This window comes from Eublepharis macularius, chromosome 7 (genome assembly GCF_028583425.1).
Source record: "Eublepharis macularius isolate TG4126 chromosome 7, MPM_Emac_v1.0, whole genome shotgun sequence".
Classification (NCBI taxonomy): Eukaryota; Metazoa; Chordata; class Lepidosauria; order Squamata; family Eublepharidae; genus Eublepharis; species Eublepharis macularius.
In genome coordinates, this window is record NC_072796.1 from 96,724,249 (window position 1) to 96,752,187 (window position 27,939).

Below are 27,939 nucleotides of genomic sequence, written 5' to 3' on the forward strand. Positions count from 1 at the left end.
ACGGCCAGCCTGGGGCAACCCATCCCTCTGATCCACGGACTAGACCAGGTGCTGGCCAAAGAACTAGAGTAGGGGGAAGCTCTTCTCCCCAGGATCAGGGACTTGGTGAGAAGGTTGAAGGCAGGTATGGCCACCCGCTTGTGTCCTCTCTACCAGCTGCTAAAACTTTTTGAGGAGGAGGGATCTCAGGGTGCTGATGAATTGGGAACTATCCCAGGAACCGTCATTCCACTCTGGGGGGCATCATTCCATTCTCGGAGGAAGACTCTCCAACTCCTCTCACATTTTCATTGCAACTTTTTGGTGCTGCAATGTGTTTAAATGGAGCCAATGTAAGTTAATTGGCATTCATGGCTCCCATTATATCTAATGGATCTTTTGTGAGGGCACCCACTTTGGGGGTCTATAACTCGGAAATCCGAAATCCAATCTTTACCAAACTTGGAAAGTGGCTGGAGGAGAGCCTGCTGAAGACTTCCTGTGAATTTGGCATCTCTGACTGTCAATGGGGCCATTCTGTGGCCTCTGAAAATGATGAACCATGAACCAAATAAACCGGTTCATGAAACTGGCAAGTTCGTGAAAGTTCATGCAACAAAGCACAAACCACCACAAACTGCTATTTTCCTAGTTCATTCCCATCTCTAGTTGTTAGGCATTAGAAATTGTCTTTAGATTAGAAAGTGTCTTCTTTCTGTAGGAGGATATTTGGAATTGTCTCCTTTAAAGAGCAGAAAAGAACAACCAAAAGTATTGGGGTGCCTTACTGTAGTTCCTTTCCTTAGAGCAGAGGATGAAGCATCTGGGATAAAAGGAGACTGTGAGTGACATGACAGAGGTTGTACAAAATTAACCTCGATATTGAGAAATTGGGCAGAAAAACTTTTCTGCCTCCAATAATATGAAGCTGATTGGCAGTAAAAACAAAGAAAAGGAATTGCTATTACCAACAGCAAGTAGTTGACTTGTGGAACTCATTGCCATAAGATTTGGAGACAGTCTAATTTAGAGGGATTTAAAAGAGAGACAAAGTTATGGAGGTTTATTTCTGGGTTTTAGCCTTAATTGCTTATAACTATCAGTTCTAGGGAAAACATGGCAACGTGAAGGTGAGCCATGTGGTAAGTTGCAATAAATGATATGCCTGGAGAGTCAGAAACTCATTGTGGGAAATCTGGCTATATATTTTCAGTCCAAGAAATCTTTATTTCTTATTCCCCTTCTTGAATCCAACAGAGAAGCAGATCAAAGCCTTTAGGGCAGTAGTCCTGAGATGTGCAAGTACCTTCCATTTTTAAATTTGTACTTGATTTTTATTTTAACAGAAACTTCAGGACATATTACTAGGAATTCCATCTGCCAGTATTTACAATTGTGGAGCAGAAGTGCTGTTGTATTGTCGAAGAAAATTGTGGAGCAGAAATGCTGTTGTTAGCTTTATTAATTATTGTTTTAAAGAATTTGATTGGATTGCACTTTGCCACACTACAAGCAAAATCCAGCCAAAATTAAGCACTTTGAAGATCCATTGGTTTCAAATATCTCCTATGGAAATCAATAGGACTTCAAAGTGCATAATTTGTCTGGACTGCACCCTGCATTTTGTAAGCAATTTTCAAGTATCTAATAACAACCAGAACAACTCAGAAGAAAGCATCTATTTTTTACAACCAGCACATGTATATGCTAATGAGCTTTTCTAACATTTCTTTAGTAAAAAGAAAAAAGGCATTAATCTTTGTTCATGAGCCTTATGCTGATCATAGATCATACTTTATTTGACACAATATTCGCTATAGCTTATCCATAATTCTACATTACATAGGAAAGGATGAAATGTAAAAGAAGACACACGGCACATTCAGGTACATGTTTCCAAAATCCTGAAACACTGACCTACTACTTTCCACACCTACGTTGTCTTCTAAAATATTTATGCCCTGTCATGGTAACTTGGTAATTAGGTACTGCTACTAAAATGTAATGCTGTTAACACTGTTAACTACCAGCAGAAAAATAATTTCACAGTTAAACACAATTTCACAAATGTGAAATATAATTTTACTCGCCATTTCACAAATGTGAAATATAACTTTACTCACCAACTTTACTCAAATACTCATACTCACCATATGATGGAATTCCATATGGCTGGCCAGGCTGAGGGTATGTTGAATAAGCAGTGGCTTGCTGCATCCCTGTAGTAAACTGAGTCTGCCCATATGCAGCCATAGTTTGTGAAGAAGGAGTAGGAAGAATATGTGGGTATGGTCTGCTATTTGTTGCACAACAACAGAAAACAGGAAAGTGTTTGCATTAGATATAAACATGCAATCATTTTAGTTAAACCAAATCCCCTGGCCTCTGTGCAACACTAATTAATTAATTAACCCATTTTCTATGTCTAAAAATACATTTTCAGCTTGTTCATATTTCAGTTCCTCTCAAGGGTAAACTGATTTCAATTTTGATTTAACAGATGGATTCAATTATAATAATAAATGAGGCTTCTTTCTTTTTATTTTCTTAAAGAAACAGACATCTTACTTGGAAGGGTATATCTGTGCCGGAGAAAACTGGTGAGTTTGTCTTGGGCTGAAGCCACTGCTTCCAATTGCTGCATGGAGGAGGGAAAAAAGCATTTGAAGTGTAAACATACACACATCTAATCTAAATATTATTTCTACTAAGGGAACTTTAGAAATTTATCAAAGTTTAATTAAATTAAATTAGTGCCAAATAACATTTTACTGAATACAATACAGCACACAGATTTCAATATCTTTATTATAAATTAGCCATTTTAACATTGGTTCTTAGGAATCATTCCAAATCATACTTAAAGGTCCTTTTAACAGTCTCTCTCATTTTTGTCCTCATCTTCACTAACATGGAATTCTTTATTTGTCCTAACTGTGACAGTCTATATCCCTATCCTCAAACAGATTATACACTTGGTGAATTGTCCCTAAATGTAAAATGTTAACAAATGAGCATTTTTGCATCAGGTTTGTTCCAATAATAATTCACTTGGATAATGTGAATTATTATTCTTTAGTATTCTTCAGTCTATCCTTTCAATGAGAATGTATGATTTTGGGGTGCAGGAAGAGAAACAATAAGGCACCAAAGATTACTGAAAGAATTCTTTACTCAGCTAACGCGAGTGTTCTTAGGAAATTTTTGAATGTTAAGGTTAATTCTGAAGCACTTTCATTGAGTTCAGCCCAAGCACACCTTTCTGTTCCAAGGCTAAGCTCTGAGGGAAGAAAGGTCCTGTAAATTTGCCGCAGAAATTTGCTATAGATACTACTGATTGGCTGGTGCTCATATATTAACCCCCCCCCCCCAAAAAAAACTCTATCTGTAATACCTGGAGTTGTTTAATTTTTTTTAAAACAAATTAAATTAAAATGATAAATAAATACATGTGACTTTTAAACCTTAGTTTTTTAAAAAAGTGATGATTACTGGTATGTATATTTTTATTATAATGTATATCTGCTTTACAACAATACATCAGACAAAAAACTTTCACATTAATAGAGATGGGTTTATTAGAATTATTAAGAATGGCAAAAATACACAGAATAAAATTGCTAGACACATTTGTATGGAAAATGAAGCAATTTAATTTCAAAATAGTTTTGACAGCTGAAAGGCAGCAATAGCTGACAGAAAATACATACATAAAAATTCACTGAATGCAGTGTAGACTACTCTGAGAAAAACAAGTAACTGTTGAAGGTTTTTTCTTATGGCTATTTTGTGTCTTCTTTCCTTACCTGATCCTGAGAAACTGTCTAAAGACCCGTCTGCTGTAGTAGTAGCAATTTCACTGCTGCTCATTGGCTCTGTTTTAACTAGAAATATAAATAAAATATTTTCTATATATACTCTAATACATGTGAAATAATACCCATGCATGCATGCGTGCACACACACATATTCTTTATGATATTTTAATCATTGTTCTTTCTGGTTACGGTTATTTTGATGCCTTGTTGTGGCCTATTTTTGTAATTGTTATGCTAAGTGACATTTTATTGTTTTCTTGATGATTTGCTATATTTTAAATTAATATTGCAAGCTACCTTGAAAACTGTGTTTAGGCTAAGAGGCGAAAATATTTTAATTAAATACACAAACAAATATTTTAACTGTTATGTACTTTAAATACAATTAAAATGTCCATAGAAGTGAACATTAACAACTTCTCCTAATACAACTTGCTTTAGATATTTTAGAGATATATTTGGCACTAGAAGAAATACAGAACATGTAATTCTGTATAAATAAGTAAGAGATATAACATCAAAATGGAATATACTGTCATATCTGGATAAGATTAATGAAAAACAATTTATATGAAATTGCGTATCTTATTCTTATTTTAAATTCTCACACGAGACATAAGGCCCATTCTCTACACACACACACACACACACACACACAGAGGGAGAGGGAGAGGGAGAGGGAGAGAGAGAGGAGTGTAATCTCTAGGGGTGTGTGATTCAGATTCAGTATTTGGTTAAAATCAGATTCGGTAATACCAAATTTAAATTTACTGAATATATTCAGTAGAATTTGGTAAACTTCAGAAATCATGGCTGGGATGTTCCTTCCTGTTTCTTTGCTAAGGAACAGCAACAAAACGCTGCTTCCCACCTTTTAAAACCAGATGGGAGGGGGGAGTGAGGCAGAGGCACTCCTATTAGTGCATTTAATTAGGTTTTCCCTGCCAACCTCTGGCTCCCTTAGAACTAGGCCAGGTCAGGCACATAAGAAGTAGTTTTTTGTCATAGGTTTACCTGTAGATTGGGGTTCAGGGGTAGCTCCATTCCTGAAGAGGAATTAAGCTGCTTGCTAGTGTAGTGCCACCACATGCCTAAATAGGGCCTTTTAAAGAGATTTGTGTGCCAGTCTCCAAGTTTAGACCCACAAAAAGCAAGCTTTTAAAATAAGTAGGTAGGTTTTAATACAAACTATCATTGTTGGCTAGGTGCTTTGGGTGGGTTGGCTTGTTTAATAACGTTAGCTACTAGTTAATAATAATAATATAATAATAACATTCGATTTATATACCGCCCTTCAGGACAACTTAATGCCCACTCAGAGCGGTTTACAAAGTATGTCATTATTATCCCCACAACAAAACATCCTGTGAGGTGGGTGGGGCTGAGAGAGCTCCAGAGAACTGTGACTAGCCCAAGGTCACCCAGCTGGCTCCAAATGGAGGAGTGGGGAATCAAACCCGGCTCTCCAGATTAGAGTCCCACACTCTTAACCACTACACCAAACTGGAATGTAGATTCCAAGGGGCAGAAGAATGATTAATAGGAGACCAGAGATGGGCCCTGAGGGAAAGGCAAGGGATACGACTGGAGGGAAGGAGGGGAGGGGGAGGGCTGTGGCTCTCACCTCACCTGAGCAGAGGAGACCTGTCCCAGCACAGCTGCTGTTCACCAGTCTGGCTTCTGGTGACAGCAAGAGGGTCTAAAGCCTCCCTTTCCTGAGGCACCTGTAAGAGCACCACCCTCATCACCAGTGCCTGAGGCAGGAGCTGGCACTAGGCAGGGGCCTGTTGCTGAGGCTCCCCTTTCTCCAGATGTTGAGACCCAGCAGTGAGAGGAGAAGCAGCATGAGCAGTTGGTAGCGGTGGGCTTGGGGAATGTGAGTTTTCCATCCCTTGCACCCACCCCAGGAACCCAGAGGATGCTGGAGGAACTTCAGAGGAGCCTACCACTGGTGAACATTTCTCTGAGGCCAATGGTAGGCCTTTCATAGCGAGGAAATATGAGAGGATGGTGGAGGAAGAGGAAGAGATTGTGGAACTGATGACCTCTCCACATCTATACCCCTTCATCCTCAGACATATTTTTCTGCCCAGACTTGGCCCAAGTGTGTCACCAATGATGTTTCCTGGGGTGCCCACAGCTGCAGGGGAGCATGGGCAGCCCTTGTCCTCCAACATCTGGAAACAGTTCCAGAAGACGGAGGACCTCAAATATGCACAGTGCCAGCATTGTAGGTCCTGGATCAGTCGAGGGACCTGAGCAGGAGTGGGTGAGGGCACTGTTGCCATGGAATACATGGTGATTGATGCTGATGCAAACATGAAGAAAGTGGTGGTGCGAGTGATCCTCAAGCCCATTTATTGTGCAGCCCACAAACTTTACCTCCTGGTGAAGGATGTGCTTGTTCCAGGTTCCTCCAAGGAACCTGAAGAGGATACCGCAACTTGTGAGTTCCAGTGTCTCCTCCAGAAATACTGGCGACTCACAAGTCACTTCTCAAGCAGCATGAAAGCAACTTACCAACTGCGTCAGAAGCAGGACAGGACATGCATGCCGGAGCATTGCCCAATCACTGATGTTGACACTTGCTGGAACTCCACTAGTGTAATGTTTGAGCATTTGGTGGAGCAGTAGGCCGCCCTTATGGCATGGCTCTTGGAGAGTAACATTTGGAGGAGGGGGGTGAGTTCAGCTGAGAAGATTGGGTCACCATCTCACATGTTCATGAGAAAGCTGCAACAGGGCATCACATCTTGGCTGTAGCCTTTCACTGAAAAGGAGTCATATATGTTGGCAATCATGTGCAAGCGGCTCATCAAGGGCACCTTCACTGAGCAGGCCAAGCATCTCACCAGTGTGCAAGATGCCCTCTTTTGGGGAGTGTGGTGTAGGCAGGCCAAGAAAGGCCTCCTGCCAGCAGAGGGGATAGGGGAGGGGCCCTTCTCATCAGGCTCCCCCCATGGCCAGTACCGGGATGTCCATGGAAATGAAGATGCTCCAGCATGCCCTCGGCCCCTCTTGGAACCAGAGGTGCATGAGCCAGAATTCGGCAGAGGCAATAGTCAGGGACTACCTTGCAGAGACTTCCAAATTGCTTTCCACTGAGCCAAGAAGCAGGAGGTCTGGCTGGACCTCTCTCTTGAAGCTCAGAAGCTCCTCTCATGCCCTCCAATGAGTGTGGAGATCAGGCGTGTCTTTTCCCATGAGGATGTCTTTTCCTAGCTTGCATCACACTAGCCTGCTCCCCTGGAGAGCTGAGCAGTTGGTCTTCCTAAAGTTCAACATGCCACTCTTCAATTTCCAAACTTTGGACTTCCAGAGTGAATGGGGTGAACCCACTTTGTGACCTATATCCTCTGGGAGTCTATGAGGTGGGGGAAAACGCTCTTCCCAAGACTTAAGTTAGGTGGAAAACTAGAAGGAGAAGGACAGTCAATTCAGTTGGTAGAACTAATGCACAATGCACACACACACAAACACACTGCAAAACCACCAGCCTGTGTTAGCACAAATTTTTGCACATAACTGAGAAAACAGGCCCCAGAAATGTTGGTCTCTTGACACTGAGATGAGAAGAGTCAGAGAAAGATGTTAGGGAAAGCAGAGAATGACACACGCCATGTGTCACAGAGGAAACCCACAGAAACACTCAAATGAAGCTAAACTTAACTTTCCTCATTGCAGGGGTAGGAAGGATAGCTGATGTAATGCATGGTTCTAATGTTGTTCTAATGTTAACTTTCCTCATTGCAGAGGTGGGAGGGATGATTGATGTAATGTGTGGTTCTAATATGTTGTTGTTCTAATGTTAATTTAACTTTCCTCTTTGCAGGAGTGGGAGGGGGCCGACAATGAAGGCTTCTGCAGAGAAAGAATTACTTGAGTTTCCCAAGTACCTTACAGTCAGTTTCAGACTGAGACTATTGGGTCGGAATGGGATTCATCTTATGCAATTGTGCTTGGGACATGCTATTGTCATGTGCTTGTGTCTGGGTACTGCTTAGTTCTGTTCTGTGGTGTTCCTCCACTGGCTGACCTCAGTGCCTATTTTTTGTGAACGACACTGGTTCTGTTGGGCTAAGTTACAAGAGTGTCCCTTGCTTCAGTTTAGTTTGGGTAAAATGGATGTGTTTCACTGGTGTGAAGTTGGTCAGTCAGTCTGACTTCTGTTGCTGAGAAGTCACGCCGGTCAGTCTGACTTCTGTTGCTGAGAAGTCACGCCGGTCAGTCTGACTTCTGTTGCTGGGAAGATATTAGAACAGATTTTAAAGGGATCAAGCTGTAAGCATCTGAAGGACCGCTCAGTGATCCGGAGAAGTCAGCATGGTTTTGTTCCTAACAGATCTTGCCAGACCAACCTGGTTTCCTTCTTTGATCGAGTGACCAGCTTACTGGATCGGGGGAACTCTGTTGACGTGATTTATCTGGATTTCAGTAAAGCTTTTGATAAGGTCCCCCATGACATTCTGATGGGCAAATTGGAAGACTGTGGAGTGGACTATAGGACAGTTCGGTGGATAGGGAACTGGTTGGTTAGAGGACCGCACTCAAAGAGTGGTGGTCAACGGCATTTCATCAGATTGGAGGGAGGTGTCCAGTGGGGTGCCGCAGGGCTCGGTTTTGGGCCCGGTACTTTTCAATATTTTTATCAATGATCTGGATGAAGGAGTGGAAGGGCTGCTCATTAAATTTGCTGATGATACCAAATTGGGAGGAGTAGCAAACACCCAAGAAGATAGAATTAAAATTCAACAAGACCTGAATACTCTGGAGAAGTGGGCAGCTGTGAATAGGATGCAATTCAACAAACACAAGTGCACAGTATTACATCTGGGCCACAAAAATGGGAAGCACAAATACTGGATGGGGGATACACTTCTGGGCAGTAGTATATGTAAAAGGGATCTTGGGGTAAGAGTGGACTGTAAACTAAATATGAGCAGTCAGTGTGATGTGGTGGCAAAAAAGGCTAATTCAATCTTGGGTTGTATCAAAGGGGCCATAGCGTCAAAATCGCAGGAGGTCATAGCCCCTCTCTATACTGTTTTGGTCAGGCCACACCTGGAGTATTGTGTGCAGTTCTGGAGGCCTCACTTCAAAAAGGATGTGGCCAAAATCGAGAGGGTGCAGAGGAGAGCGATGAGAATGATCAGGGGTCTGGAGACTGAGCCCTATGAGGTAAGGCTGAGGGCCTTGGGAATGTTTAGTTTGGAGAAGAGGAGGTTGAGGGGGGACATAATTGCTCTCTTTAAATATTTGAAAGGCTGTCATTTGGAGGAGGGCAAGGAGCTGGTCCAGTTGGCAGCAGAGGGTAGGATCCAAAGCAATGGGCTTAAATTACATGCAGAAAGGTACCGGCTAGACATTAGGAAAAACTTTTTCACGGTCAGAGTAGTTCAAAAGTGGAATCAGCTGCCTAGGGAGGTGGTGAGCTCCCCCTCACTGGCAGTTTTCAAGAAGAGGCTGGATGAATACTTGTCAAAGATGCTTTAGGCTGATCCTGCACTGAGCAGGGCGTTGGACTAGATGGTCTGTATGGCCCCTTCCAACTCTATGATTCTATGATCCCCTTGCTTCACTTTGGTTCGGGGGGAGGGTCCATTCCCTTTTCTTCAGTTTGCTTCTAGTTGCAAGACTGTCCCTTGCTTCAGTATGATTTGACGATTCTCTGGTATGATGTTGGTCCTCATAGGGAACAATGGAGAGTGGCTGGTCAGCCTGCTCAGGGGGTGCTGGAGCTTTTTGGGGGGGAGGTGTTGGACTGTCTGGTGTGGAGCTTGTATTTAGGAGTGTGCCTCTGGCCATAGTAGCCTTGGTCAATGGGTTTCTGCAGTGGGAAACAGCTTGGAGTTTTCCCCCATGTCAGATGAACAAGATCTGGACTAAGCATTAATCCATCACTTTCTACAAATAATATAAAGCCTGGGCATGGCCAGAGCTTGTGACTTGATGCCTGGGGCCATGTGCGTCATACCAACAGAACCAGCACCAGTTTGGGTAGTTCCTGTGGCTCATTAGCTGCTTGAAATTTGTACTCTGTGTGTGTGTGTGTGTGTGTGTGTGTGTGTCCATCCGTCTGTCCTACTGGGATCAAAATGTTCTTTGTAAATGGTGTTATGTTTATTTCATTTCATAAGCTACTTTTGAGTGTCCAGTGTTAGACAAAAACAGGATAAAAAAATCTAAATCGTTTATAAAAAAGGAGAGAAACAAATGTATATATTGTACTATATTAGAGGATAAGCCTTGATCAACTATTAGTTCTGCGAAAGGAGGTAATTAACAAATTAAAACTCAGATGTATGATGAACAAGATATTGTTCAAATTAATAATTTATTTGATGATAAAACATGCACTTTTCATTTCAATTTTTCTGCTTTCCCATTTTTTTTCTAAAAAAATGTTATACACACATTTTTTTTTTTACTGGACATAAAACAGTGTTCCACTTTCCTGTAAATGTTGTTTATCGAGTGGTCTTCTCTGCAGGCACACATGCAAACTGTGTGCACACAGGCGAACCATGGATGTTCCAAAGCTCCTAGACCCGTAAGATGCTCGCCTAGCCTTTTTGCGCACTTTCCCCTGTGGCACGACTATAAAAGGTGGGGCTACTGGCTCCCTCCCTCAGTTCTCTAAGCCACCAGTGTAGAAGGAGGGTAAGAAAAAGAGTATATGGTGGGGCAAGAGGGAGGGATGTATGCCAGAACAGAAGACCACTTGATGAACAACAGTTACAGGTAAGTGCAACCCTGTTTTCATTGTTGTGTCTTCTGTGCACTCCCACATGGGAGATCAACGAGCTAACTTACCCACAAGATGAGTGTGAAACTCTTTAATGGAATAGACTCTTGAGGACAGTGCTCCCTGCAGCTGTGTCCTTTCTGGAGTCTACATCAATGGCATAATGCTTCATGAATGTGGACGGTGTAGACCAGGTGGCCACCTTACATTATTCCACTAAAGGGATGCACAAGCTGAAGACATAATGTGGATTGAGCACATGTAGAGTGCTCTCTTATGTGCAATGGGCATGGTTTAGATCCTTAATGAGCCACACTATCAAATTTGAAATGGTCTATGCAGTGACCTTCAGACCCTTTTGGGGCCCTTTAAACAAGACAAAGAAATTAGAGTCCTTTCAGAAAGGAGCTGTCCTGTCCAAGTAGAAGCACAACGCATGTTTAACATCAAGAGAGTGCAAAAGTTTCTCTGTGTCAGTCGTAGGAGTAGGGAAAAATACCAGTAAACAATGTCCAGATTTAAGCGAAAAGCTGAGAGGATCTTCGGCAAAAAGGGAAGGCTTGGACAGAGGACCAACTTATCTGTAAACATCTTATGGGTTATGTCTCAGAGCTTGCAATTCACTCACCCTCCTAGCTGAGGTGACAGCCACCAGAAAGACTGTTTTAGCTTTCAGAACCTTAAGTGAGCAGGTAGCTAGGGGTTCGAAAGGTTCATGCATGAGTGAAGTGAGAACCCAGGAGAGCCTCCACTGAGGAATGAGCCTAAATGCTGAGGATATAGGTTTCCTAAACCTCTAAAGAAGGACTTCTTTAGTTGGGCAATCATCATGGTAGGCTGAAATGGCCACTAGATGGACCTTAATGGAGGAATTAGCCAAGCCTTGAACCTTAAGCTGGACCAAACAGTGCAAAACAGATGGTAATGAGGCTAAGACCAGGTTCAATGTGTTGCCTGTGGCCCAAAGCGAAAATCCTTTCCATTTGACTAGGATTTTGTGCTGGTTGGTTCCCTAGCTTCCAACAGGAACTTTTGAACTGGGGAGGGGAAATTCAGTCAGGGGGAATATAAACCAGTCTGTCAGTTTCAGAGTGCCTAGGTCATGGTGCAGAACCACGTCATCCTGTAGCAGGTGTGGTGTTAAGGGAAAATTGTAGATTCTGTTCTGCACCATTTTGGAATAAAGTGGTAAACCAGGCTTGCCATGGCCAGTAAGGGGCTAGTATGATCGCTGAGAAACTTCCCTTTATCATCTTTCTGATTGTCAATGTCATAAGAGGAAGAGGGGGGGAATGCATTCAGGTGGGTACTCGACCACAGGATCTGAAAGGCATCCTCAAGAGAGGCCTTCCCCTTTTCTGCCCATGAACAATATTGAGCATATCTCCTGTTGAGGTCTGTGGCAAATGGATCTATGGTAGGCTACCCCCACATTGCAAACCCAAGATGCAGGAAATCCATGTCGATGGATCATGCGTAGTTCTGGGCATTGACCAACTTAGTGCATCTGCCAGAACATTGTCCTTGCCTGCTATATGTATGCCAAAGAGCATGATTCAGTGCTGGATAGCCCATTCCCATATCAGTGAAGATTTCCAGAAGAGAGCCAAAGAAGCTGTGCCCCCTGTCTGTTCAAGAAAACCAGGGCAGTCATATTGTTCGTGCATATCTAAACATTCTTGCCTTCCACTAGGCCAACCAGAGTATTCAGAGCATATTTTATTGCCCTGAACTCGAGGAGACTGATGCACATAGATGATTCTTGAGGAGACCATGCTCCCTTTACCTGAGTGGTCCCAGAATAAGCCCCCCCATCCCAACAGAGAGACATCTGTGTAGATCAACATGTGAACTGGGGAAGAGCAAAAAGGGGTCTACACTAAGATTTTCCGTGTGTTGTTCCACCACTTCAAGGACCTGTGGATAAGCCTCGGGATAGAGAACCACTTGTACAGGTTTGGGAGATGTGGATGGAACACTGATGAACTAGTTCTATAGGGGATGTCAGCCTGGCAAACAGAACTATCAGAGTCAGAGAAGCCATGAAACTTAACAGTCTTTGAATTTGTTTTGTATTTTGGTGCCTATATGAAAGGACCTTGTCCAGAGTGAGGAGAAATTTCCCTGTCCTTTATGGGGTAGAGAAGGCAAGGGCTAGGGAGCTCCCACAAATATCACCTTTTGCTAGGGAACCAGGAATGACTTCTCCACATTGTCCCTTAGGATGGTAAGAACCAGAGACGAGTCCTGGGACAGGGATTCTCTGGAGTGGCCCAAGATAGGGAAAAATAGAACACCCTTTCTCCCTGAGGTGGCTTACAACCATGACTTTTATAAAAATACAAGGGGCAGAGGGGAGGTTGAAAGGAAGAATCTTGTACCAGTAGTTCTTGGAACCACATGGAAAGCAGAGGAACTTTCTGTAGTGAACATTTATTGGGACTTGAAAATGTGTCTTTTAAATCAACAGTAATGAACCAAACCTGAGTTGTTGACAGGGGTAAAACATCTTTGGACAACAACATTTAAAAACTTTTGAAAACTATAAAATGCATTTAGGGAATGGAGGTCCAAAATGGGGTGAGTGCTGAATCCTCAGTAAGGAATTCTGCTGAAGATGGTTCTGATGCAAAATCAGAGTTATCATTGGACTGAGTAGTGTGATTCAATGTTGGTTCCAGAACAGTGTTGCCTTCTGAAACCGTGACTGGAACTGATGGTTTAGTTTTACCTCTCGATTCCAAGTAAACAAAAACATTCATTGAAGAAGTAATGAGGGGGTGGGAACATGCCTGGCAAAGCTTCAAAATTGTAAGTATAGTAATGGTACGGGGAGCCATATGGAGAGTAATGGAATTGATGGCATCTATGGTGAAGAGCCAGTTCCAAGCGATTGTCATTCTCAGATGGAACTGAAGAACCCTTCCATCTTTCTCCGGGCTGTATTGGTGACAGTGGCAATGGAGAAATAGCTGTGGACAGTTCTATGATTTCTGGAATCTCATCCTCTGAGAGGCCTGGAACTGAAGCGGAATGCCTTCTGAGAGCCGGAGATAGAGTTCTCAGAACCTTGGGCACACTGATGCAACCAAAGCATTCAGAGCTGAAGGTTTTTTCCTCTTTTGCAACTTAGAAGTCAATGTTTTATCAGCATGCTTCAACTTGAGCTTAGCCTTTTTTGTAGGTGGCTCTGACTGGCACCGAAGTAGAACCAACAAAGGTGTGGCTGGAACCAACTGGTCCTTATGGGCAGTGCTAGGCCCCAAACATGACAGAAGAACCAAGGAGGCCCATTCTGGAAACTACAGTCTGTTATCTGCGGCATTAAGATTGGAGTTGGTAGAGTCCTTCAGAGCTGACTCCCAAAGAACCGTTTTAAGTTGTGACACCCTTTCATGATACGCTTTGGGCTTTAACTGTTTGCAGACCACAGACTGCAAAGTGACATGGCCCTCACCCAAACAAAGAAGGCATTTGTCATGCCCATCTGATTTGACCATCTTTGTCCCACAATGTGAACACTTCTTGAATAGGGCCTTCGATGCCATGGAATCAAAGGCCCAAACTCGCATCTGTAGTGGTTGGAACCAAACAGCAGAGAGAAAACACATACTTCTTCAGCAGTGGCAAAAGAAGAACTGAGGGAGGGAGCCGCTTACCTTGCCTTTTATAGCTGCGCCGGGGGGAAACAGGCAAAAAGGGTAGGTGAGTATCTTGCACTTCTAGGGGTTTGGGAACATCTGCAGCTGGCCTGCGCACGCACAGTTCCCATGTGCACAGAAGATGTGACAATTAACTGTGTGTAATGTAACAAGGCTCCTCTTTTTTATGGTACACTTGAAAATCTAGTCTTGCATTGGCATGAATACTGTAGTACAATTATAGGAGTAAGGGTTTTGAAGAATCCCTTAGGTCTAGCAGAAAAATTTGAAGTTCTCAAAGTATTCTCGAAGTTGGAATAAGACAGAAATTCTATTTTATCTTTTAAAAAATTATATCCTGCCTCTTGGCATAGCATTTAGTAGGCAGCTTCCAACCATTATCAAAACTGATGCTATCAATAAAACAATAATTAAAAACCACCATATACCAAGGAAAACCAGCAATAAAAATGTAGGCACTGCAATGAAACCACTATAAAACCACCATAAAAAACCAGCAGAGAATCTATATATAAAGGAGAAACCAAATAATTCTGAAACATTCAGTAGTTAAATAACCTACAGCATTGCAGAAATTAGGTCCCATTTTCACTATAACAACTTCTCTGTGTTGTCACTGTTCTTTATTCTAAATTTATCTCTGCATAATTCTGCCCTTTGTTTTTGATCCTACCAGTTCTCTATTGTCTTTCCATAGCACTACCCTGCATTTCCATTTTATATTGCTTATATACTGGACATCAATTTGGGGGGAAATTCCCAAAATGATTGTCTATTTTGCTTCATTAAGGTGTCAGATCAAGTCTCCTTAAAAAGGTTGCAATGTTTTAATGTTTGATGTTCATTACTTTAGAGACTGACTCTATTTGGGTGGAAAGATGGCATAGAAATGTTTTAAATAATTAAATAATAAATACATTAAACATTAAACAATAAATAATAAATGAGTAGGAGGGACATGCTCAAAGTGCAACCAACACACATTGTTCAGACAGAAAGACAAGGTCTATTTGAAGTTGCTTGTCAATTTTTAAAAATGCTGCTGACTGGAATATTATTCTATAGTAACATTTATCCAAAATCTCTGAAATTATCCAAAATATTTGCTGAATCAGCATTTATTTCAACATGATGTACATGGATCTGTTTCTATAGAACAGAATGGTAATGCTAAGTACCAAGGTTGAATGTAAGTTCTGCGCTCCTTAATCCTAGAGAGCTACAAGAAGGGAAGGCTTGTGTCCAGCTAGAGCTATTGTGAAGGTTTTTATTGAAACAGGTTAGGAAACCCACTTTTCATTTAAAACCAGCTTGTCTGATCATCTAGATAACAGGCCATAGCAAACATTTTCAAAACTGCTCTGGCAATATGAAAGTTTCTCTCTTGCCCATGTATACAGCTGCCTAGAACTGAGCCTGAAAGTACACACTTGAAAAACATCAGTTTTGCAATAGTTCTTTCCTAACTCATAATGACGGTGCCTGCACACTGAAAGTACCCCATGCATATACATTACTGTATTTTCCCCTAGGAATCATAATTAAATTTTACCTGCTATGCACTCACACCAAAGGAGCAGCCATAGAGGAAAGATACCAAGAAATTCAATCACTCCTTTTAAAACAAATATACTCAGGAACAACTGATTGTTTTAGATCTGGTTAGACAACACCAATCACACTAAACATTTGGAAGAATCACAAGAGAATTGATGGGTTCCAACAAAGAAGATAACAACCAAAGGGGTATTTGATTGGTGATCATGCAATTCACAACTATCAATTAGAGCAAGGGTATACAACACCTGGTCCATGAGACTAATGGTGGCATGTCATACTCACAACGTTTTCCACAACATAGTTTCATTGTTTCACCCTAAAAGCCAGGACTTGTCTAGCTAGTCCAGGCTGGACCATAGGTCTAGGATTGGTTGTTGTGGATTTTCCAGGCTGTATAGTCGTGGTCTTGGCATTGTAGTTCCTGACGTTTTGCCAGCAGCTGTGGCTGGCATCTTCAGAGGTGTAGCACCATTGTTCTCCACCCGTGAAAGCCTTTGACAATATATCATAGGTCTAGGACTTTTTCTGAACCTGGACTGCAAATGTCATCAACCAAGCTACTTCTGGCCTCTAGTGAATGCCAACAGCCCTTTCCTAATGGTGGATGCTGTAATGGACAAGCAAGCAGCATTGCTGTTCAGTGCATTCAGACTGTATGTGTGGTGCCACTGCCCCTCCAAAGAGTCAAAGAAACTGTCACTGCAGCTACCATCTCCTCAAGAGGAGCTGACATTGTGGCCAGAACAATCCTAATCTCACCCCTACCACTAATGAAGAATGGTTCAGATAGAAAGGCATATCATAGTTTGCCGCTATATGAATGAGGCTCAAAAAAGTTTTCAGGAATGTTAATGCAAACCTTTCTTTCCTGACACATGCAGTTTTGCCGCAAACTATTTATATTATATTCAAACTGACAAACTGTGGGTTGCTTTGATGAGGTCTCCAAGCAGTGATTTGATTCAGGTATATAATCCTAGTTTGAATAAAAAGTGCACAAACACTGTTTGTCAGTTTACATATAACAAAAGGCACTTCAAGTGACAAACCCACATTCTGTTAGACAGACAAGGAACAGGGGAGATACAACTGTGTGAATGAAAATACTGTCTTTCTTTTTACTGTGTGCACTATTCCACCTAAATCAAAGGAGCAGGAAGGGATCCCAAGTGTATAATGCACCCACAATGACAGATGTCCTTCCCTTACTGGGGCGCATTACACAACTAGGAAAGTATAGGGCACATAAGAATAACAGGTGTTTTTCAAGACATTTGGAAAACAGGAGGAAAGGAGAAGATCCAGATTCATCTGGAAGTTCAGTTGTTGACCCTGTAATGTATTGCTGTTGTTTCTTCAATTAATACATCACATCTTACAAATTTCTTGAAATAATTTTAATTTAAAAATTATTTTTAAAGAATGCAAGACTTTAAAGATACCCCATAATAGTATAAACGTTGTGCCAATATTTTAAAAGGTTTAATTAAAATTATCAGTAGTTCAAAGCCTGAATATACAAGACACAAATGTTCATGAAACATATTATGGGTAGACATGAGCACGAATCAAAAAAATTTAATGATTCCGTGGTTCGGTGCTGCCAACGATCCCAAGGTCACGAACTGCAACAAACCGGTTGCCAAACCGGTTCATAGTTCTCTGGGCTGGCACCAGAGTAGATAGATGTCTATCCCAAAAATCCCAGCTCAATTATACTCTCTGTCTCTCCCCAAAAGCTAGCAAGAAGCAAGCAAGAGCTCCATCCCACTCCACTGCTCGCTGAAAGTGAAACCAGAACTGGGATTGCAGTGCTTTTTATAAGCTGAGGTCCCATAGAGAAACGCAGGAGGTCTGTGTTTGGCCGTCGGAGCTGCCTATCAGGGTTTGTGGGGATGAGATTGGATTGCCCATGGCTACAGAACACCCCCTCCACCCTCCCTCCCTCAGGTGTCTTCTCCCAACTTGTAACTGCTTTGCAGCTCCATAGTTGGAAGGAAGGCCTGCCGATCAAAGTAAGCAGGGCTTCCATTTGGGTTTCCAGGGCGACAGAAGGAGCGCAGACAGAGTTCAGGCATTCCCCCAGCTCCGTTTCCAGGGGAATTGATTGATGGCGCCTGACTGTCTGGCTTCCTGAACCGTGGCCAAAGGCATCGAACCAAGCTTCTTCCGAAAGCTGGTTCATTGGCCGTGGACAATCACGATCTGCTAGATCGTGATCACGTGATTGCCAATTTCGTGGGTTTTTGAAGTTCGTAATGCGGTTCATGCCCATCTCTAATTATGGGCACACAGGCTGATGATGAAAAATGGGGAAAGCAGCTGGATACCTGACTTTGCAAAAGGCCAGAGATCTGGAGGAAATTTTACATAGCCTATTTTCAAGCACTGTTCTTGATATGAATCTTTCCTCCCTCAAGCTCTTTTAAAGAGACCCTTCTTACAAGGGATTCCAGTATGCACTACTAAGCAAAGACGACTAACTTAGCAAAACCCATACATTCTGTTCCATGCAAAATACAGGTTTTTCTAAAACACGTTAAATTCTACAGATAACCTGAATTAAGAGGAATCTGAACTTGACTTAAGAATCAGTGTAGTAGAAAGTTTGCACTGTTTCATTCATTTTTCTTTTACCAGTTGATATAATTAATTGTTTTAGCAGAATTCTGTCGAATCATTAAAGAAACTGTTACTAGCATGGTTCTTACCATCCATGCTCTGCTTTGCCTACTGATTGATACAATCTGTTGGATCTAAATGTGCTATAATGAGCTGAAGGGCCTTTCCAATCATGAGGGAAAGCAATTTTTGCAGATTTCCTCCCTCCACTACAGACCCCTATACTGTTACCAGGAGCACAGTGGGCTACAGCAGGAGCAGAGAGGCAGGAAAGATCTATTTCATGTGCAGCTCAACTTTTTGGATCCAACCCATGATCTGTAGCATTTTTCACATTTTCATTTTTAAATAACATGGAAGTACAATGTATAATTTTATGAGATGCTAAAAAAAAATATGTAGAGTTGTTAAAACAGTATGATAGCAATACTGTGACAAAACAACCAAAAGTACCACATAACTAATTCTTTCATAATGATATTGTAAGTGGCAATGACTGTATATTAAATTTTAGTGGTCCTATCACAAAATCACTTTATGACTATGTTGTCTCCTTACTTCTACAAAATACTTTTAATCTTTCTTATGAACTTACTGTGTAATCCACCATGACTCGTACTTAGAGACAGAAAGACACCTATCTCTCTCAGTGGCGTTGGCTTGGATCCTATAAATTATTTCTGTGTATGCTGGTCTCCTTGTGGGGTCTGTGCTGTGGAGCATTCTAGTTTCAGTTTTCTCTGCAAACAGCACATTTCCTCTTCTGTCAAAACTTTCAATTGTGTAAAATCAATGGTTTTCAATGGACCTTACACTAACAGAAGTTTTAGTGGAAGAGGAAGAGTGTTCCATAGCAGAGACCAACTATTGTGCATGGAATTTGTTCAAACAAGGATATTTAATAGATAGTAGCAAATCCATCTCCTTAACTTAAAAACACATCTTAGAATATTCACTGGTTTAAAAGCTGCTTTCTGTGGTCCTTATCATACTCTACCTGTTACAATTGCCATGTAACAAAATCAGTAACATTTAAGTTTATTGTGAAGTCATTTCTTTAACTAGTTGGACTACAAGTTAGGAAGCTGTGAGGAATTGCCAAAGAAGACAACAATTTAGAAATCCAAGACTCTTCAAAATCTCCCCTACAGGATTATTTAAGTTCTTGGGAACTAGAGCAAGCCAAATTCGTCACCCACCCACCCATTTTCCCTCTCTTAGGTGATCTCAATATTTTGTTTCTGAAGCCACCTAATTTACAAAGCTGACATTTTCTGTATATTTGGGAATATGCAGTAACTCCTTCCTTGTCTGTGGGTGAATCCAATTTTCTGCTTTAGTACCCGGCATGAGGGCCACCCTCTTTACTATTATATCTAGTGACAGATGGGAGGGCATGAGGAAGGGTAAACAAAACAATTTGGAAATATCATCCCACCCTTCATAATCTCTTGATGTTGGATTCTTTCAGAGGCTTGATCTGTCATCCCCATCCCCCCTTTCCTTTTGATATTCAGCTATTCTCAATATTCTGCCTTTTACAGATCATATTAAGTCCTCATCACACCATTTTTTCCCTTTTCTTTATACAAAGTTATATTTTCTGCATGCCTAGGGGAGCCCATATGTTGTCTCTGGGTGGTTTTGTTTTCTATTTTCATTATCCATACATGGGGCCATCCAATTTAATATTAGATATAGCAACTACTTTAACTCTTGTACAAGGAACAGCCTGGATCACATATCACATTATATTTTCTGTGAAGGTGAGCATTTTCTATGAAGGTGAGCATACTCTTCTGCAGAAAAATGGCATACACTTATGTTGAAGAGATGCCATGCAAATGTCAAACTAAGAAGCAGTCTGCACTCATGCTTATTCCACATGCCATAATAAATATGCTTATAGCAGAAAATAGCTATAGGAGTCCAGTAGAACCTATAAAACTAACAAAATTTGTGGTAGGTTATGAGCTTTTGTGAGTGACAGTTCACTTCTTCTTGAAACATTCTTATGTAAGTGTTGCATAGATTGTCATACCTATAAAAAAACTGAATTTAGAAAAAGTGTTGTGTGGGAAGCAAATTCTGATGGCAAGAAAAGAATGTCTAAAAAATCAATTTAAAAGAAGGCACAGTGTAGTTGCCCAGATACAGCCTGGGGTACTTGCAGGTCTGCCATAGTGTCCAGCTTGACAGTTAAGGTCCTCTTGCCAAGCTCTATGCTCTGTACCCTACCTACAGAGGTGAGGTGGATGGCAATCAGAGACAGAGCTTTTGCAGAGGAATTGCATCATCTTTGGGATGTCCGCCCCCTTATGGCTTGTCTGGCACCTAATTTGCTGTACTTTAGATAAAAAATCAAAACATTTTGTTTTACACAGGTTCTTAATTCATCATCATAATCATTTATTATTACAGTACCAAGACCAATATACAAAAATTATGTTACCAAACCACTTATCAATAAAAAGGAAACCATCAGTTTTTTAATTAAAAGTACCATCTTTCTAAACAGTATTTACGGGCTACTTGAAGGCTGTTTTGATTTTATTTTAGTGTGCTGAATGTTGTTTTATACTTCTTTTATTCTCTTTGCTTATTTTGTGGATTGTTTTAATATTGTTAATTCTTGCATTTTTTAAAAAAATATATATATTGTATGTTTTCTATCTTCAGCTCTGGAGAGATGGCATATAAATATAAGAAAGAAAAATAGAGAGAGAAAACAAGAAAGCAACAAAGTGAAAAACTGAGAAAGTGTGCATGTGCATGAGAGAGAGAGAGAGAGAACAAAACTTGGAGTATTTTGCTTTGCTGATTCTTGAAAGTTTACCTAGGAGAACCACCATGCCGCCACATGGGCTAATAAAAAGTATGGAGGTTTACTGATACAAAAGATACCACTGAGAACATAATTTATCTTGAGTTCGGCGATGGCATGGTAAGAAACCTAAGCACAGTCATTCATGGTCATTCTTACCTATGTGGAAGGAGGACAATCAAATGGGCCACAGCAAATTTCCAACAACCTGAAGAAAAATGTCCTGTCCCTTTAACAGAGGTTTAATAGGATGCTATTTACCAAGTGATGTTATTTATCTTTGTGCCATTAAAAGCTTCAGCTGTAGCTTCCATTAAGCCTCTTTTAAAGGGGAAAGATATTTTTTCGTTCAGGTTGTAGGCAACTCTAATGGTCAATGCTGGAGGAAAAATGGAGGAAAAAACCCATTGGCTGGGGCAAGTAAAAGCAAGTAACAAGATAGTAGGATGGATTCAGTTTTAAATCTTTTTTATTTATGTAAGATTTTAATTTTTTTCAGTTAAAGTAATCATCTTTTAAAAAATAATTTCTTTTAAAATGAAATGTGGGTTTAATACAGAATATGTTAACATTTATGAACATTTCTCCTTATAACTGGATCCATTGCTTTGTATCAAACACACTAAAGACCATGATGAAAATTGATTTTTGAGGTCAAACATCATATATTGTATATATTATAGTGACAAATTATCAATATTTATGATCTCACCAAATTACACTGACATTTATTTTCCTTGTCATGGAATAACACTCTTCAAAACTTGCCAGGCTTTGTTTCTGAAATGTTCTAATAGTAATAATAATAACATTCAATTTATATACTGCTCTTCAAGACAACTAAATGCCCACTCAGAGCGGTTTACAAAGTATGTTATTACTGCCACAACAAAACACCCTGTGAGGTGGGTGGAGTTGAGAGAGCACTTAGAAGCTGTGACTGACCCAAGGTCACCCAGCTGGCTTCAAGTGGAGGAGTGGGGAATCAAATTCAGTTCTCTAGATTAGAGTCCTGCACTCTTAACCACTACACCAAACTGGCTCTCATCCTACAATGTGGCACCTGTTTTCAGACATGCCCTTGGCTCAATTCTAGGGATGCCAGCTCCCCAGTGGGAGATCCCCTGCCCCTACCTTTTATTTCCTGACCCTGCTCACCTGGCCATTGCAAAAGGAGGAGGGAGCAGGCAGGCTTGGAACCCTGGAGCTCATGGCAAAATGGCATGTGCACACATCCTGGAGACCCCAATAACATCACTTCCAATTGAATACCAGAAGCTACTTGGGGCTCAGCAGTGCTAAATCATCCCCAAAGAGATGCTGTTGCTTCTAGTTTACACTAGAAATGATGTCACTGGAGGGCCTCCAGAGCACGTAATCCCATCCCCCAGTTTCAAGGTAGGGAGAGCTGGCAACCCTACTTAATTCATGTATCACTGAGATTAAATTACTAAGAATTGGTTGAAAACTGCTATCTTCAATCTCAGTGTCCCATTTGCAAAGAAAAGTGAGAGGGGAAAAGGAAAGGAATGAACAAGTGGTTTTTTAATGATATAATAAACCTAGAACAAGAAGTGATGTTGCTTACTATTGGCATGAATACAGACATGGCCAAATGAAAATCCATTAATTTTATAATTATCCCCATTGCATCTAAATACAGATTATTTAGCACAAAAAGCGAATGGACATGAAGGGTTTGGATTATACTCTTAGGTAATATAAATATGTCTTGTTTTAGCAACCCGTTAGTATATTTTCTTGTTCAAAAGAAATCTACAAAATGAGGTGTATTTCATTTATTTTGCACACATGAAGCTGCCTTATATTGAATTAGATCATTTGTCTATCAAGGTCAGTATTGTCTGTCCGGGGTCTGAGGCTCTTCCCCCGGATTTAGCAGAAAAAGGGGAGGGGGGACAGCCAGATGACCACTGCCCAGCCATTCAAACAGGCACCAAGGCCCTGCCACGCCCAACAACGGAGGAAAGGGAAGGGACACTCAAGCCCCATAAAGTCAAATGGGGCAGGGGAAAACAGCCCCACCCTCTGGTGGGAGAATAGGAGCCCAAGCCAGGAAGGAAGGGGCATGGATGTCAGAGGTGGCCAGACAGCAAGACCACCAGCAAACTCAATGACAGAAGCTGAAAGACAGCACCGGGCCACACCTCACTCAGCAGGCAGGCTAGAGGAGACTGGGAAGGGGCAGCTGGGAGCAGAGCAAACCCAGGTGGAGTTGCCTGAGGCACACTGCAGGAGAAGCAGGGTAGACAGCCAAGGAGGCACAGGTGTGCATGCCTCAAGCAGCCAGCTCAGTAGAGAGAGCTTGGCAGCCAGCCAAGGAGGCACAGGTGTGACGGCTCAGGACAGCCAACAGATCAAACCCAGGTACGACTGCCTGATCCAGCCGGGACCATGGCTAGAGTGCAGGAAGGAGGCGTGGTTAACAGGTGGTACAGGGAATGGGTGAAGGGATAAAATGGAAGTCCACCCACGGGGCAGGGTGGATTGTTGTGTAGGACTGGGGTGGGAGGGGGAGGGCTGGAGATTACAACTGGTCTCCAGGTCACAGAGATCAATTCACTTGGAGAAAATGGCTACTTTGGGGGTGGACTCTATGGAATTCTGCCATGCCAAAGTCTTTTCCCTCCCCAAACCCCACTTTCTCCAGCTTTTTCCAGGTTTCACCCCCTAGATCTCCAGGAATTTCCCAACTTGGAGCTGGCAAACCTAGTAAGAACTGATGAAGTTCCTATTGTTGGCAGAATAGGACTCTTGTCCTCCTGCCTCCACCATATGCAATACCAAAACAGAGGTTCCTGTTCCATGTGGATTACCAGTAAAAATAATTTGGTTATTGATGTAAAATGTGTAAATGATCTAATATGGCATCATAAGACCACTCACAATAAATTAATTGAAATGTCTACTACAGTACTAACAAAAAATAATTATTGTCAAGCATTATATCTAACCAGACTAGGTAATTTTATTGAGTAGTTGTTTTAGACATATTACATGCCACATCTCCAGACAACTGCTTGAAGCAGCTTACAGGTAAAAACAATTCCATAACATAAAAACAAAAACTTAAATTATCAAACAGGCCATTGTATATAAAACAACAATGAGCGGCCTCATTGACAAGAAGACCACAGAAACAGTTAAAATGGTAGAAACTATTACTTAAAGGTCTGTATAATACCAAATGTTTTAGTTTGGGGATTAAAAGACATTAGGATAGGCATCAAACAAACTTCAGCCTCAAAATGGTGGTGGAGTCTAAGGCAAGGTGTGCACATGCCATAGTCACTACCTGCCACCCTCTGCTTACAGATAGATAGCAGGCCTTGAGATGAGGATCTTAAAATAAAAGGCTTCTAGATCACATTTGTAAACTTTCCATTGTTCTACAATTCAAATATATTATTTCTATATGCTATAAAACAACACAAATCAATGTTTCTGACTTCAGAGTATATTGCTGCATGTTCTCTTATTATTAACCTTAGAATAATGCTTAGTGGTTTATGGAGTGCTTAACCCAGCAATATGCCTAAAGTGGTAACAATTCAGTTCAGAAGAGGTGGATAGCCATTATATTGCTACTAGAAGTAGGCATGGACTGGAAAATGGACCAAAATTTAACATGGACCAGGCCAGTTTGGTGTTCGCGAACCGGTGGGTTGTGGGACACCCATTTTCCAGGGACTCCATGAACTTGACTGGAGCAAGGGGGGTTAGAGCACTCCTGGCACCACAGACAAGTGGCGCCAGGAGAGCTTTAACATTTAACCCCCCCTTGCTCCAGCTGACTGGTGGGCTGCAAGTGGGGGGTTAGAGCGCTCCCAGTGCCGGCCTGGACCGATGAACCAGTCGGTTCGCAAACCAGCACTGGACTGTGAAAAGTTCATAGTGCGTGGTCCATGAAATGCCACGGACCCACTATCCGTGGGTTTTTCCCAGTCCATGCCCACCTCTAATTGCTACTAATATTTTATACTCAGTTCTCCTACATCCTTGAAAAACTTACATAAACAGACGTTTGAATTCATGAAGATCACTGCTCAGATAATTATAACCAAAGTATTGGGTATTAATTTTTAAAAAAATTAATTATATTATTTCATATTGATTTTAATTCACCGGTAATAAATCCCAGAAGGAATTCTTACTGGTGTGTTGCAGAAAAATTCTTATGGCAATTTAGAGATTAACAAATTGACTCACGGCCACAGAAGTATATGCCACAATAAATATGTTAATCTATGTGAAACACCTTACACAGCTATATTTGGAGTGTATTCACTACTCAGACCTAAAGCTCGATATATGTCAGGGTAGTCACATGTCCCACAAAGAAACCTGCAACTCCTACAACCTGTTTCAAATACGCAAAGCCTTCATACACTCTTTTACATAAGACAGAAGGTTTCTTTTCTTTATATCCCATCCTCTTTCTCATTTTTAATAACACATGGGTTTTGTGATATGTTAGTAGGTTGTCTTTCTGTGAAAAGAGGGATGGGTTGTATCATTTGATTTCTTTCCAGCTTTTTCTTTCTGGAAAAAAAACCTCATAGTGTGTTTATTAATTCCAGTATCCTTTACGTTTTCTGAGGCAAAACCAGCCCAAATACAAAATCAATTTGGGGGGGGGAGGGAGTTTAATGCCCCTGATGCTTTTTTGTTTATGGAAAGAAAATTGGAAGCCACAAGAGCAAGGTTCAGGTCCAATAGCACCTTAGAGACCAACTAGATTTCCAGGGTGTGAATTTTCAAGAGTCAAAGATCCCTTCTTCAGATATATGAAGTGTGGTAAATAGCCTCACCACACCTGGGTCAAATCCACATTCACCCATTACCCGCATGTTTATCGGATATCTTCCGTTTGCCTCCAATCCGCGATTTTTTCCTCTTCATTCACATTCCTGCTTCCAATCCGTCTTTCTCGCGCGTCCCTCCGGTCACACGGCCGCTCGAAAACCGCTTTTTTGGGCGGGACCTTTTTTCCCGCTCATTTTTTATTTTTATTTTTTTGAGCGCACTTTTCCGTTATTTCGATCTTGCCTTATAAAGAAACATCATTGAAGATAATGATGCCTCTCTTTCCCCCACTGACAGCACTGATGGCTCTCTCCCGTTTCTTTTTTGGAAATTTGGAAGCATGTGGGAAGATTTCATGGGCATTTCCTATGCAGGACAGTTCAGTGCCTGAATTTTACTGAAGTTTCACTTCCTTGGAGTGTCATTATTTCGATATTTTGTAATTTCGATATCACAGTAATATAAAATTTAAAAAAAAACAGTTAAAAAGGAAGTTTCGCGAGTCCGTTCTGAGGATGGATTCACCCCAAAATGATTTTTCAGACTACCAGATTTGATTCAGAAACAGCATAATCAATAAATCCAATGCTATGAAGTCAAAAACAGTCTTTTGCAGACTACGGAGCACTTGCAAGTTGAATCAGCCAATAGGAACTCTCGGAACGGCCGGAGAGACAGGAAGGGTTTTTTTAAAAAAAAAAACCCATGTAAATTGCGCATTGGCCTGTTCACGGCCACCGTGAAACTCCCGTTGAAAACCTGTGACCACATATTCGGGAGAAATGCGAATGAAATGCGTCTGTTTAATGAGGTAATGTGACCGGCACTCGGGATTGCGTGGGGAATGCGGGGAACATGCGACTTAGAATGAGTAATGTGGATTTGACCATAGTCTGACGAGGGGAGCTCTGACACTCAAAAGCTCACACCCTGGAAATCTAGATGGTCTCTAAGGTGTTACTGGACTAAAATCTTGTTCTTCTACTACAGACCAACATGACAACACACCATGCCATAGGTGACAGTTACTTTGGAGACACTGTTTACTAATATATAGGTGATAATGTCCTAAAAGGAAAAAGTTGTAGAGTGACTTGTCAAGAAAAAAAAAGCAACTCGGGTAGAATTTCTCCTTAAAAAATTGATACTGATCTAAGACTCTTTGTTGTTTTACTGAAAAGGAAATCATTGTTAAACATGCTCAAATCACTGAAGAATATTGTGAAGACTAAGCAAAACTGTAATACATTTGTGACCATCTATCATCAATTTCTATGATTTTAGACATTTCTATGGTAAAAACTTGATAGTACCATCATATATACTAATTTTCCTTGTTACCAATAAGCTTAACATGCAAGGCTGAAAAAGCTGTCTTCCCACTACATAAAACCTTTTGAAATTTCATCTGAAATCTCTTACTTTTCACTGATATTCTAGAATTTTCTTTCCCTCCGCTATATATTTTAAAGTTTGACATTAATATTGCACACTAGCATATATCAATATCTTATATCCTAAAAGCCAAGTAGCCCTGATCTGTGGATACTTAAATCTGAAAATTGGAGCCATGAATGGACAAGTAAGATCTTCCTACACACCTGAAAAAGCTCCACGTTTGCAGAAAAAAAATTGAAATCTAAGAAAAATATACTGCTGTGGAAGATGCTGTGGAAGCTCACTGTGTGGCTTTGGGTCAGTCACACACACTCAGCCTCACCTACCACACAGACAAAGGCTGGATGTACGTGCAGTAAATAAATATTATTGAAGATAGGTAGAGGTAGGTAGGTAGGTGGATGGATAGAAAGAAGATAAAGAAACAGGGAAAGGTGATGATATGAGTCTGTCTGGAGGAGGGAAAGAGAAAATAGTGCAAAGAGGGGATGCAGGGGGAAGTGA

General features: G+C 41.2%; 1 protein-coding gene across 4 annotated transcripts in view; it reads right to left on the bottom strand.

Moving 5' to 3' along the window:
* Positions 1 to 27,939, bottom strand: part of EYA1 (EYA transcriptional coactivator and phosphatase 1) — a 154,113-nt gene that overhangs the window by 116,050 nt on the left and 10,124 nt on the right. For 3 of the 4 annotated variants that reach the window (XM_054985001.1, XM_054985000.1, XM_054984999.1), the window contains 3 exons: positions 3,786 to 3,863; positions 2,548 to 2,617; positions 2,130 to 2,275 (listed from right to left, as the gene is read on the bottom strand). In XM_054985001.1, the coding sequence (XP_054840976.1) occupies positions 2,130 to 2,275; positions 2,548 to 2,617; positions 3,786 to 3,863 (294 nt within the window). The remainder of the gene's footprint in view (positions 1 to 2,129; positions 2,276 to 2,547; positions 2,618 to 3,785; positions 3,864 to 27,939) is intronic. The other variant, XM_054985002.1, reaches the window with a different exon arrangement.